The sequence below is a fragment of the Gopherus flavomarginatus genome, chromosome 14, assembly GCF_025201925.1.
Source record: "Gopherus flavomarginatus isolate rGopFla2 chromosome 14, rGopFla2.mat.asm, whole genome shotgun sequence".
Classification (NCBI taxonomy): Eukaryota; Metazoa; Chordata; order Testudines; family Testudinidae; genus Gopherus; species Gopherus flavomarginatus.
Window position 1 is genome coordinate 35,049,424 of NC_066630.1, and position 13,207 is coordinate 35,062,630.

At 45.5% G+C, this 13,207-nt stretch overlaps 1 protein-coding gene across 3 annotated transcripts; it reads right to left on the reverse strand.

Annotated features, from left to right (window-relative positions):
• Positions 1-1,237: 1,237 nt before the first annotated feature.
• Positions 1,238-7,698, reverse strand: FBXL8 (F-box and leucine rich repeat protein 8). Of its 3 annotated transcripts, none has more exons than XM_050922795.1 (3): positions 7,605-7,698; positions 4,329-4,558; positions 1,238-2,282 (listed from the first exon to the last, which is right to left on the reverse strand). In XM_050922795.1, the coding sequence occupies exons 2-3, from the start codon at positions 4,490-4,492 to the stop codon at positions 1,307-1,309; spliced, it is 1,140 nt and encodes a 379-aa protein (XP_050778752.1). In that variant the 5' UTR covers positions 4,493-4,558; positions 7,605-7,698; the 3' UTR covers positions 1,238-1,306. The 3 variants fall into 3 exon arrangements, with proteins under 3 accessions (XP_050778752.1, XP_050778751.1, XP_050778753.1); XM_050922794.1 differs by having other exon boundaries at positions 4,329-4,562; XM_050922796.1 differs by lacking the exon at positions 7,605-7,698 and adding an exon at positions 5,279-5,372 and having other exon boundaries at positions 4,329-4,562.
• Between the last annotated feature and the right edge of the window lie 5,509 nt (positions 7,699-13,207).

The window sequence follows — 13,207 nt, forward strand, 5'->3', positions numbered from 1 at the left end:
CACACACACACACACACACACACACGCTCACATAGAAGTGGGATTGTGGGATGTTTTGTTGAAGTGAGAAGTAACTATCACTCCTGGAAGGGTGAAAGCTCCCTTGTGAAAAGATTGAGGAGAACGTGAGTGTCATTAGCATTAGTGCTTTTCCAAAGTGATGCCAGGGATAACGAAGGCACAATTAGCTCAGAAATGGTTTTCTTTGAGATTTTCCCATGAGATACTCAAACCATCATCTGGAAATTGCATTTCGGCACAAGGAAAAGAATGCTCAGCCAAGAAGATTAATCGGGCATATGCGTTACTATTTTAAGGGTTGTTTCCCTGCTTTTATTTTACATTAGAAATTCAGGCCCTGTCTGGGATGGAAGGTTTGCTGACTGGAGAACTAGTGACGTGCTGGCACAAGAGCCAAGACAGGGAATATTGGGAATTGATTTTTAGTCACACTCTTTAAAACGCTTTGGTTTTTGTACATTTTTGCTAGCACCTATTTAACTCAAATGGCTAATTAACATTCTGGATAAATAAAGCCTTTGTTAATGATTCAACAGCCTCACCTCTTCATTTAAGGTGTTCTACAGCACCTAATACTATGAGGCCTCAACCTGCTTGTCCTGTGGGGGTTATCACAATGTAAGTGGTAAATAAATAAATCATCATCATCATCATTCCCAAGGTCCTCCAGAAATATCCAGAAAGAGCAAACTTGACATTCCTGATGTTTCTAAGCTAATTAAAAAGCCGGTGGGGGGGGGGAACCCTTAAATATCATGCTTTCTTTATATGTAATAAACAAACAAACAAACAAACCACTAGCCTCTTTCTTTTAAAACCCTTTGCAGATTGTCTTTAAGTCTAAATGGTCCGTTTCTACAGCAAGGCAAGACAAATTGTGCTTTCTACAGCAGTCCAGCTGGGGTTGGAGAGAGAACGTTCCTGTGTGTGTCTGAATATGAGTATGTAAGTAGTATGGAAGCAACAGAAAGAGTCTGCGATAGCCCGAACCAATACCCCAGGTTCACCCGTCCTGCTCAGAAACATGTGTGTAATGTGGCAGAGTCTGTGGCTCCAGAATAGGCCATATCAGCCATCAGCAGACCCACAGATAATTTGAAAGGGACAATCTGTGAAAAGACAATCATCCTTGACTTTGAAGGATTCCTGATGATGATGATGTAGTATGGATGTGGTTTTTGAGGCAATACCCTAAAATCTCTGAAACTCCATTCACTTGGTATCTTTGTATCCACATGCTTTTTTTTTTTTTTTTTCAAACTGGCTTCCAGTCAAAATAGGTACGTCACTGAACTACTGTCGGTTTCCAGGGGTGACGTTCTTTGGTAATCTTGAGAGTGTATCGTTTCAGACTGGGGCAGTGTACGAGGAAGGTATCTACCACTTCCTGACTAACCACACAGTAACAATGAATCTCTGTTAGATTGACACACTTCCTTGCCAGGTCTATTAGCGAGGAGTTCAAATCGTCCGAGGGGGTTGTGTGGAGCACCAGCCTGTTTAAGGTCCTGCTGTAACTGCTGGTGACAAACCTAACCTGGTTCACCATGTACGTAAAAGTATTCAGTTGTAAAGTACCCACGGGTATATTGGGCTTTAGGATCCGTGGTATCTTCCAGGCAGGGACTGTGTGATCAAACTCCAGGTCTACACAGAGTTGAGGATGCTTCTGGATCACGGCAGCCCAAAGCTCTTCAGAGATGACTGGAATATATTTGTCCAAGCGCTCACAAAAAATATCTAAGCGTGTGAAAGCCTCTCTCTCTGGCTTGATCAGTTCCGCAAACACATCATTGGACAGGCTGGCATAGTAGACTCCCAAGGTAGACAACTTCGGACATACATTAAGAACCTCTCTGATGGTTTCTGGCTTCACGTTGCAAACCAGAGTGCGGTTGTTGATGAACAAGCTGCGCAGGTTTGGGCTGCTGGTGGCTATGAGTCCAACAAGCCCATCATCCAGGGTGAACGGCATTCTCCGGAAATCAATATGCTGAAGGTCTATTTGGTTTTCTCTCTGGCATATATTTCGTATGCTCTGCAGGATGTCCTGGCCAGAGTAGAAATAAGGGTTCTCCCCTTTGCACACGATGCACAGCTTCTGCAGCTTGTGGTTCTGCCTGGCCAACATGTCTAGAATGTGGGTGACGTTCTTCCGATTTATCTCCTTGGACTGATCAAACACAATCCTCAGGTGTTTGATCTGGCTCAGGAACTGGTGTAAACTCTGCAGCATGCCCTCCTCGTTCTCTGAATCACAGCTGGAAGAGCATTATGAACACAATTAGCTGTTTTGCTGGAGCTGCAACAAGTGAACACAATGTCTATAGTTTGGATTACTGTCCTTTATTATTAATGTATTTATTATCTATCTCCTCCACTGCCTTAGAGATCTGTTCTCACTTGGTTTAGAAGATCAGGCATCGGGCTGGGAGTTAGAGGACCTGGGGTTTACTCCCAAGCCAGCCACTGACTTGCTGTGTGATGCTGGACAAGTGATTTCTATGCTCTTTGCCTCTGTTTCTCCTCTCAACCCATATCTGTCTGTTCTATTTAGATTATACGATCTTCAGGACGGACTCTCTCTATGTGTTTATACCGTGTATGGCACAACGGAGTCCCAATCTCTGGTTGGTCCACTAGGTCCTATTGTAATACAAATAGATAACAACAATACAATTAGTTATGGGGCTCGGTTACTATGTACAGACAGAGGCAGTGAGTTCCAGTCCCATGGAGCTTACATTCAAACTCTCTTTTCACTCCGTCTCATATACTAGAGCTCAGATCACCAGCTTCAACAGCACCATGACAATCATTCCAGTGACCTTGGCTGAAGCTTTCCCTTTGCACCTGAAAGTGGCCTAGTGTTATAGGGCACAGGAGTGGAATTCAGGGGCTATTCCCAGCTCTGCCTGCTGTCCCGGGGCAAGTCTCTTCCCCTTTCTGGGCTTCTGTTTCCCACTCTTTAAAATGGGGATAACGACGCTGACTGCCTTTGTAAATCCGTGGACAAAAAGCGCTATATCAAAGCTAGGTGAGGATTATGATGATGGTATCTCCTTGACACTTTTCAAAGCACATTTAATGCCACAACTTATCCCTTTCCTTGACTTAAGATTCTTAATGCGTTCTTTAAAAAACAATAATGGTCTAATCCTATTTTCTCTACCACACACACAGCCGCTACTTGTAGGAGATACTGTTACTTACATAGTTGCATAGATTAGAAAGCCCGAAGGGACCATTGTGACCATCTAGCCCAGTGGTTCTCAACCTTTCCAGACTACTGTACCCCTTTCAGGAGTCTGCTTTGTCTTGCATACCCCCAAGTTTCACCTCACTTCAAAACTACTTACTTACAAAGTCAGACATAAAAATACAAGTGTCACAACCACACGGTTACTGAAAAACTGCTGAATCGCTCACTTTTACCATATAATTATAAACTAAATCAATTGGAATATAAATATTGTACTTGTATTTCAAAGTGTGGTATATAGAAGAGTATAAACAAGCAGGGGTGCTGGAACAATTAGTATAGTGGGGGTGCTGAGAGCCATTAAACCAAACTGTAAATCCCATATACAAAGGAAACCACTTCAAGTGAGAGAGTGCGGCAGCACCCCCAATACCACTAGTTCCACCACCTCTGTAAATAGGGATAGTTCAGTGGTTTGAGCATTGACCTGCTAAACCCAGGGTTGTGAACTCAATCCTTGAAGGGGCCATTTAGGATCTGGGGCAAAAATCAATACTGGGTCCTGCTAGTGAAGGCTGGGGGATGGACTTGATGACCTTTCGGGGTCCCTTCCAGTTCTATGAGATAGGTATATCTCTATATATTTAAACAAGTCATTGTCCATATGAAATTTTAATTTGTACTGACTTCGCTAATGCTTTCTACGTAGCCTGTTGTAAAACTAGGCAAATATCTAGATGAGTTGATGCACTCCCTGGAAGATCTCTGCATACCCTTGGTTGAGAACCACTGATCTAGTCTGACCCGTATAACACAGGCCATGGGACTTCCCTGTATTAATTCCTAATTAAACTAGAGCAGATCTTTTCGAAAAACATCCAATCTTGATTTTAAAATTGCTAATGCTGGAGACTCCACCATCACCCTTGGTAAGTTGTTCTAATGGTTTATAAGTATTCACATCTATAGACTGTAATCAGCAATGCGGTTTTCGAATGAAGAACAGTGCTTTAAGATAAAATAAGTTGTACTGCAAGATTTATAAGAGATGCTGTATGCTTGACTGCACAGGCACCTACAAACAGCAGAAACTACCTCCTCTCACCTGATCTCTGTGAAATGCCACACGGAGCTTGTGGAAACAGCTGCGGCCCAATGTTTGCACACTTGGAAGGCTGTGTATCTATCTCGGAGAGACAGGTAGTAAAATATATGGACAAGGATTTCTTCCGGGACGTAGTTCCAAAATTCTGATCTTGGAGCAGGCATCTTTCTGACCCAACAGGCAGCAGCAGCACTGAGAATCACCTTCCAGACTGCAAATAATTCCCTAGACTACCTGGTGCAGAAAAAGGAAACACATCAACCCAGCCCTAGTTTGATATGCTATTACAGAAGGTCAGAATTTTTTCTTACATTTTGAAAACGTCACCATAATTTTGACATGTGTAAAACAAACACTGAGGTGGCAAAGTTTGCAGACAATACAAAATTATTCAAGACAGTTAAGTTCAAAGCAGACTGCAAAGAGTTACAAAGGGATCTCACAAAACTGGGTGACTGAGAAACAAAATGACAGATGAAATTCAGTGTTGATAAATGGAAAGTACATTGGAAAACATAATCACAACTATACATATAAAATGATGGATTCTAAATTAGCTGCTACCACTCAAGAAAGAGATCTTGGGAGACATTGTGGATAGTTCTCTGAAAACTTCCACTCAATTTGCAGCAGCAGTCAAAAAATCTAACAATGTTAAGAACCATTAGGAAAGGGATAGATAATAAGGCAGAATATATCATAATGCCACTATATAAATCCATGGTACGCCCATACCTGGAACACTGCTTGCAGTTCTGGTCACCCCACCTCAAAAATATAGATTGGAATTGGAAAAGGTACAGAGAAGGACAACAAAAATTATTAGAGGGATGGAACAGAGAGGAGAGGTTAAAAAGACTGGGGCTGTTCAGCTTGGAAAAGAGATGACTAAAGGGGGACACGAGAGAGGTCTATAAAATCAGGAACGGTGTGGAGAAATAGTTATATACCTCTTCGTGTAACAGAGGACCCAGGGGTCACCCAATTAATAGGCAGCAGGTTTAAACAAACAAAAGGAAGTACTTCTTCACACAACACACAGCCTGGGGATGCTGTAAAGACCAAAAGTATATCTGGGTTCCAAAAACAATTAGATGAGTTCATGGAGGATAGGCCCATCAATGGCTATTAGCCAAGATAATCAGGGATGCAAACCCATGATCTGATAAAGCCTCTGACTTCCAGAAGCTGGGATTGGATGGCAGGGGAGGGATCATTAGATAAGTTGCCCTGTTCTGTTCATTCCCTATGAAGCATCTGGCACTGGCTACCATTGGAAGGCAGGGTACTGGACTAGATACCTTTGTGGTCTTACCCAATATGGCCATTCTTATGTTCTTAAACACAAAAAAGGAAGTTTAGACAAACTTTGGCCAATTTCCTTCCCCATCCACTCCATTTTTTGATCAAACATAGAAGCTGGTTGAAATTTTTTGTCAATTCCAAATTTCAAAATTCTGGGAAAAAAAGTGAAACGTTTCAAAAAATGTGATTCTTCAACCCAAAAGTTGAATTATCCAGTGTACGGCAAAACAAGGAGTTATAATGAAAACTAATTTGTGATTTTGACCACAGCAATTATTAGCTGCAATTGCTAATATAAGAAATGGCAGTTTGGTATAAGGATTTTATTGTGATGATCACACTAATCATACATTCATGTATGTGTGTTGCATATTGACATGGGACCTTTTCATTTAATTATGCTTCTGTGTAAATTATGATGCAAGAGAATGAATGCATGGGAAGTATACTGAAATGTAAAGCACAAAACCACAAGTACATCTCTGCAATATTATTTCTCAGTGCTGCTTGGCATATGCTCTGTGTCCAGCCACTGTACTGCTACACAAATAAAATTACTAGCGGTAAGTTTTTATTTGACTCTTTTCAACTTTCTTAACAACAAAGTGGTGGACTTTAAAATGAAAGGCTAAAGTCTTTAAAATCTGCAGGTTATTTCTCTTTCAGATTACAGCAGCAGAATTGCCAATTCTCATGATTTTATTGTGAGTCTTGTGATATGTGGTTCTTTTCTTGATGCTCCAGCTCCTGGAGTCATGTTGTTATTTTGTGAGAAATTCAGCTTTCACGTGAATAAAAAGGGAAATTTCTAGTCATAAAAAATTAAAAAATCAGAAGCCAGAGAAAGATCCCAATATATATATATATGTTTTAAAAAAAATCTTGTAATTTTTACGCCATTCATGATTATTTTATGCTTGAGGGTGACAAAACTGCAGCAGCCATGCTGTCTTGTCAGATATCCCACCGCTTATGCCCTGCCTCTCACCCCATTACTGACTGCGCAGCAATGCGCTCCTGCTTCCTGCCTGGGAGATGCCTTCTTGCTTTCCCTGTTTCTGGCACATGTTTCTTTATGATATCTGACAGCTCACCCTCAGCAATCCTACTCCTAGCTCAGATTTTAATAAACTCTCTCATTATTCCAGCACTTGCCTAAGTACTAAACTACTCAGCATCACACCTCCCCTACACACAACTGTTGTGATTTTATCATGAGTGGTAGTTTTCTTAAAGTCCCAGCTCCTGGAGTCATGTGAAAATCTCAGTTTTCATTCAAAACATTTCTCCTCCCCCCATGATCGCACAGGAAAGCTTGAAAGCCTGATCTAGGTGCCTCCTAGAGACTCAGAAACCAGAAAGCAAAGGAAAAAAAAAACCAAGTATATTCTTTTTATATAATCTCGTTATTTTGGGACTGGCAATACTGTCTACTCGTTACTTTCTTTCAGAGTCTAAGGAGTTAATGGCCTGTTCTCGGGAAGGCTCAGCCTGGTTGATGCACCTTTGCTCCGGAGGGCCACTAACCCTCCCCCAAGGCTTTGCTCCCTCCACACGACCACCGAGAGGAGCCAATCTCTGTGCTGTGCAGCATTCCCAGCTGCCGGGCGGCCTCCCTGCCCCGCACCCTAGGGCGGCAGGCGGAGCCGATCAGAGGGGCGGGTCGCCCCGGCCCGGCTGGCCCCAGGAAGCAGGCGCTGCGGGGCTGTATGAACGCTCGGCTGAGCTAGCGAAACGCGGAGCAGCTTTTCCCTCCTGACGAGCTGTCCCCGCAGGGCAGGGACCCTGCACTTGCCCGCCGGCGCCACTGCAGCTTCTCCCTGCAGGGACGGACCCCCCCCCCCCGCATGCATTTGTTCCAGCCCCCCATGAGCGAGCAGGGGGTCGGTGCAGGTTCCCGCGGGGCACTGAGTGGCTAAGGGCCTGGCCTGGCTTCAGTTCCTCCCTCCACGGGGAAGGGGAACCGCCTACCCGTCCAAGCGCAGCTGTTCTCCCTCCCGGCCTCGGTCACAGCTGCTCCGGGGCCTGGGCGGATCCGCCTGGCTGCCCCCGCCGGCCGGTTCCCTTGCAGAGGGCGGAGCGGAGGGCGGGCTTCTCGCGTGGGAAGGAAATCGCCCTGCCCTTGCCTTGCCCCGCGGCCAGAGCAGTGCTGGGTTCGCAGCCTGTGCCCGCCCACAGTCCCACCACCGCCCAGCGAGTCACCCGCCGGAGATCCCTGGCTGGGCCACTTCACTGCCGAAGGAAAGAGTTGCCAGCAGGGCCGCCGAGAGCGCTTTCGGGTCCCCCACTAAGGACAGACCTGGTAATTTGTACCGGCTTTCCCCCCGCCCCCATTGGCCCTGCTTGCCAGGACCAGAACCAGATCCTGCTCAGCTTTTCTGTGAATTGGAGACTATCAGGGTTGGAAGGGACCTTAGGAGGTCATCTAGTCCCAGGAGAGGCAACCTATGGCACGAGTGCTGAACATGGCACTGATTTTCAGTGGCACTCACACTGCCCAGGTCCTGGCCAGGGGGCTCTGCATTATAATTTAATTTTAAATGAAGCTTCTTAAACATTTTAAAAACACTTTACATACAACCATAGTTTAGTTATATATTATAGACTTATAAAAAGAGCCCTTCTAACAACGTTAAAATGTATTACTGGCACATGAAACCTTAAATTAGAGTGAATAAATGAAGACTCGGCACAGCACTTCTGAAAGGTTGCCGACCCCTGATCTAGTCCCACCCCCTGCTCAAAGAGAAGAGCTCTGTGGTGCTGGAAAAGCATCGCTCTTTCACCCACAGAAACTGATCCAACAAAAGATATTACCTCACCCACCTGGTGTTGCTCACAATCTGGAACATATGTGACGTTAATCGCTGTGTGCCTCAGTTTCCCCCTCTGAAAAGCAATAGTCATTCATTAAATCAGTCAGTCAGCTGAAGCTCTCCTCTCTGAGCCTCCTTTTTCAAGGAGCTGCCTGGTCCTCTTAACTCCTGACTGTCTGAACTCACACGACAGACATTGCACAAGCAGTTTTTAGAACTGGGGTCCTGCTGTATTGCTGCCTTCACATGGCTGCTATATAAGAATAGGTTTCAGAATGGTAGCCGCATTAGTCTGTATCAGCAAAAAGAATGAGGAGTCCTTGTGGCACCTTAGAGACTAACACATTTATTTGGGCATAAGCTTTCATAGGCTAAAGCCCACTACATCGGATAGCATCTGTTAAGCACTTTGAGATCATCAGGAGGAAGGTACTCAAAAAAGACAAATCATAACTAGTTCTGAAAAGAAAGTGGCAAGCTTTGGATCAACTAATTAAAGACTCAGACATTAACTAGCGTCTTCTTTTCTCTCTTTTTCTTGTCTTTTCACACAGCATTTTGCCTGCTCAGCAAAACTCTCTGAAGAGAAAGTTGATGTTTGATATTTGTCACCAATACTCCTGTTGAAAATTCAGTTTTCGTTATCAGGTGGAAATAATAGTCTAGTCGAGTAGTCTCCACTCATTCATGAGCCCAGCTTCTTTGTTTCTTATGCATAAAGCACAGAACTCCTGGGTTCTCTATCCAGCTGTGACATTCACCTGCTGCTTGACCATTGTTAAATCATTAGACCCATATTTTCAGAAGTGCCCAATAAGTTTGGGTGTCCAGCTTCAATGCCTAGGAACCTGATCTTCAGAAATGCTAAGCACCCACAATTCTTCCCAATAGGCGTGTAGGATGCTCAGTATTTGAAAAATCAGATCCAAGATCTCTAAAACTGGGGCATCCAAACCTGAGGCACCCAGAAAAGATGGCCACTTTTGAAAGTGGGGGCCTTAGCAAGGCTGTGCCATAGTGCCCCCACAGGGCCGGCTCCAGGCACCAGCGTAGGAAGCAGATGCTTGGGGTGACCAATTCAAAGGGGCGGCACGTCCGGGTCCCTCATTCCCTCTCTTTCTCTTTGAGCTGCCGCTGAACTGACAAAGAGGAAGCAAGGGAGGACCTGCCATCGAAGAAGCGGCGCGATTTAGCTGCCGCCAAAGTGCCGCCGCTCATCTTTTTTTTTTTTTTTGCCGCTTGAGGCCGAGACAGAGCTGGAGCCGGCTCTGTGCCACCATCTGTGAAATAGGGATAATACTACTTACCCACCCCTCAAACAAAGCTTAGGCCCCAATCCTGAAACTGGATCCGCATTTGGCATTCCTCAGTGTCCATATGTAGCTTCCCAGGATCAGGGCTTTACAGTAAAGTGCTTTGAGCAACTCGGATGGCAGCTGTTGTAGAACTGCACGGTTCTACTATTCAGTGTCTCCAAATGATTTTTTTGTGCCAAGAGGGAATGTTCTTCCTGGGATGGAGTTACTCTATGGAAGGCGGGTCTCAAGAAATCCAGTCAAGGAGTACAGGTATACTGGGAATCCCCTCGCCTTGTATTAGCACAATGTCCTACACAACGGGCTTAATCCTTTCAAAAACCAGGTCATTTCTGTGCTTTGTTTTAATCTCCAAACCAAGGCTGCTGCTGCTGCCAGGCTAACCTACCCTATGGACTGAAAGTTCTGAGACAAGAATTTGCACCATCTTTCTATGATCTGAGGCTAATTAATGTAGTTGCCACCTATCCTTCAAGTACGCTTAGGTTTTAAAAAGATAGACGTGTGAAGAAAAGATCAGACTGGACTGCTACATCATATCAGACAGCAGCCAAGGAGCCATCTATGAGCCAGAGAAGATGGGCGTGTACCTGGGCTCACTTTTACAAGGTTCTCTCTTGGGCTTAATTGGGGTAGATTAAGAAGAGGGCGTAGTTCACCTGTGGGTGTTTGGACACTGCTTGCAGGAGCTCAGGAAGTTTTCCCTTGGAGAATTTTTGTCTGGCAGACTATTTCCTACAGGCTCCTTTTCCTTAGCAGAGAAATCTGTTAGTTCTTCTGTTGTTTATTTGAAAGTATGTTTCATCGGGGGAGGGATAACTCAGTGGTTTGAGCATTGGCCTGCTAAACCCAGGGATGTGAGGTCAATCCTTGAGGGGGCCATTTGGGAATTGGTCCACCCAATCCCTGTCCTGATTTTTCACATTTGCTATCTGGTCACCCTAAGTGAATCACTTGGGTATGTCTACACTTCAATTTCAGGTGTGATTATAGCATGTACTCTCATTAGCTTTAATCCAGCTAATGAGGGGGAAATAGCAGAGAAGATATGGAAGCATGGGTTTCAGCGCAGGCTATCTGCCCGATTACAAGACCACTGAAGACTGGGGTTCCTGGCCTGTGTCAGGATCTGTGCTGCCATGTCTTCATTGCTATTATTACCTACACTCACTCGATTAAAGTACACCTTCCTGTGCTACAGTTACATCTTAACCTGCAGTGCATCCGCATCCTCGGGGTATGCCCAGACGGCAATCTCTGGGCATATCGGAGCTAGGCGGCACAGCTGAGCTTTAATCTAGCTAGCTCAGGCCCCAGCCTTGGCAGCGGGGGTGGCCCCGTGAGTATTACGTAGGGATCTGAGTGAGTTTGAAAAGCCTGCGCTGAAGCTCACACTGCCACAGCTTCACCAGTTCGGAACCTGAGCTAGCGAGATTAAAGCGAGCTCTGGTATGTCGCAGTCGCACCCTGTGACAGCAGCCTGGATGGACACGCACGTCTCAGTTCCCCATCTGTACAGTGAGGATAATAGTACTTCCCAACCACACAGGGTGTTGTGAGGTGCTCAGTAAGGAGGGTGGGGGATAAATACCTGAGATAAAAGTCACAGTAAACAGACATGAGCTTTTCTCCTTGTCAGTTACATGGACAAATTTAAACAGCTGCTAGCTTATCCATCCTTTATCCTTCAAAAGAAGCCCAAGCAGCACATTCTTACCAGCTCCTCAGGCTTTGCACTACGGGACTTTCCAGTCACTTAGGGATGGTTCAAAATGTTCTCTGTTCCTTTGCTCCCCTCCACTGGCAACTGTTTTTATACGTATACCTGGATTGCTGAGTCTCACAGCCCTTTTCCTGGGGCTGTCTCTCTTTCACTATGCTCCCGGTCTGCACAGATCTGCCAAGCCACCGTCTTCTTTCAGAAAGAAAAGATGAGATCCCTGACCACCACCAGATTAATTTCTCTGACTTCCTGGGTTAAGGGAAGTCTATCTTCATCTCCGTTAGCAGATGTTTCACAGATACTGAATCCCTGCTAGACATCTTGATGTCTTGGGCAGTCATTGTTTAAATGATATCTAGGGCAAGGAAAAGTATTCAAAAAGAACTTCCTGCTTCAGTCACTATGCGATCAGTATCTTGCCTGCAAAGTACCCTTATATCTTTTCAGTCTATACGAACAGTCTTAGTCCTACAGGAGCGAGTTCTCTGCAAGAGCCAACCTGCTAGCCAGTAGCCGAAGGCTGGACTAGTCAGGGGCCTGGTCTTGAAAGGTACTGAGCCCCCTCTGCTCCCATTCACGCCATCAGGCAATAGGAGCTGAAGTCACTTTGCAAGAGGTGCTCCATACCTTACCGGATTTGGAGCCTAGTAAGGCAAAAAGAATTTAGCCCCTCCTTAGCAAACTATGCTCTTGTATCCTGTCATCGCCTCAGGCTGGAGTTCTCATAAAGACCCAGATTTAAGGTCAGAAGGGATCGTCATGATCATCTACTCTGACCTCCTGCACATTGCAGGCCACAGAACCTTGCCCAGCCCCTCCTGTCATAGACCCCTAACCTCTTTCATTATACATCAAGAGCTGCCAACTGGTGATTTTATCCTGTCTCTTGAGGTATTTGGTGCTGCTCTGAAAGCAAAGACCCAGCTGCTGAGGTTATATGAGGACATTAGAATCTCAGCTTTCATGCTAAAAGAAGAGGAAGCTACTAGTCCTTGTGATTTTAGGGAAAAGCCCAACAACCAGCAAGCAAATAACCCAACATGTATTTAAAAAAAAAAAAACTCATGATTTTTAAGCCACTCCTGATTTTTTAGGGTCTGACTCTCAATTTTTGAATCATGGTGTTGGCACTACAGCAACACTAAAGCCTTACCTTCGAATTAAGAGGCCAACAAAGCTCCTCTATCATGACATTGAGAACAATCCATCAGGTGCTGAACACAGGGGCGGCTCCAGGCCCCAGCACGCCAAGCGCGCGCTTGGGGTGGCAAGCCACTGGGGGCTCTCTGCCGGTCGCCGCAAGGGCGGCAGGCAGGCTACCTTCAGCGGCTTGCCTGCGGAAGGTCTGCTGGTCCCGCAGCTTCGGCAGATCTCCCACAGGCACACCACCGAAGGCAGCCTGCCTGCCATGCTTGGGGCGGCAAAATGCCTAGAGCCGCCTCTGGCTCAACACCCATCTTCTGCTGCCTGGCTCCTTAGTTCTCCAATGTGTGTGCGCGAGGGAGAAGACAGAGGGGACTACTTAAAACAATTGTATGCAGAGAGAGACTGCAGGATTCTCTCCTATCCCACTGTGACTAGACCCCCAGGGGAGCCAATTGAGGTTACTCAATTAGGGTGAACGGCAAAGAATGGGGCAGACAATCCACAAAACAGCTTCTATAATACCTCACTGGTTACCCAGAAGCCAACAACACAGTTCCCTTAAAGTAACACAGC

What these genes read in the sequence shown, in the direction of transcription:
- FBXL8 (XM_050922795.1), bottom strand. Translation starts at nt 4,492, where the DNA reads ATGCCTGCTCCAAGATCAGAATTTTGGAACTACGTCCCGGAAGAAATC. An exon ending in TGGCATTTCACAGAGATCAG is followed by an intron (nt 2,283 to 4,328) that starts GTGAGAGGAGGT and finishes ATGCTCTTCCAG; the next exon opens with CTGTGATTCAGAGAACGAGG.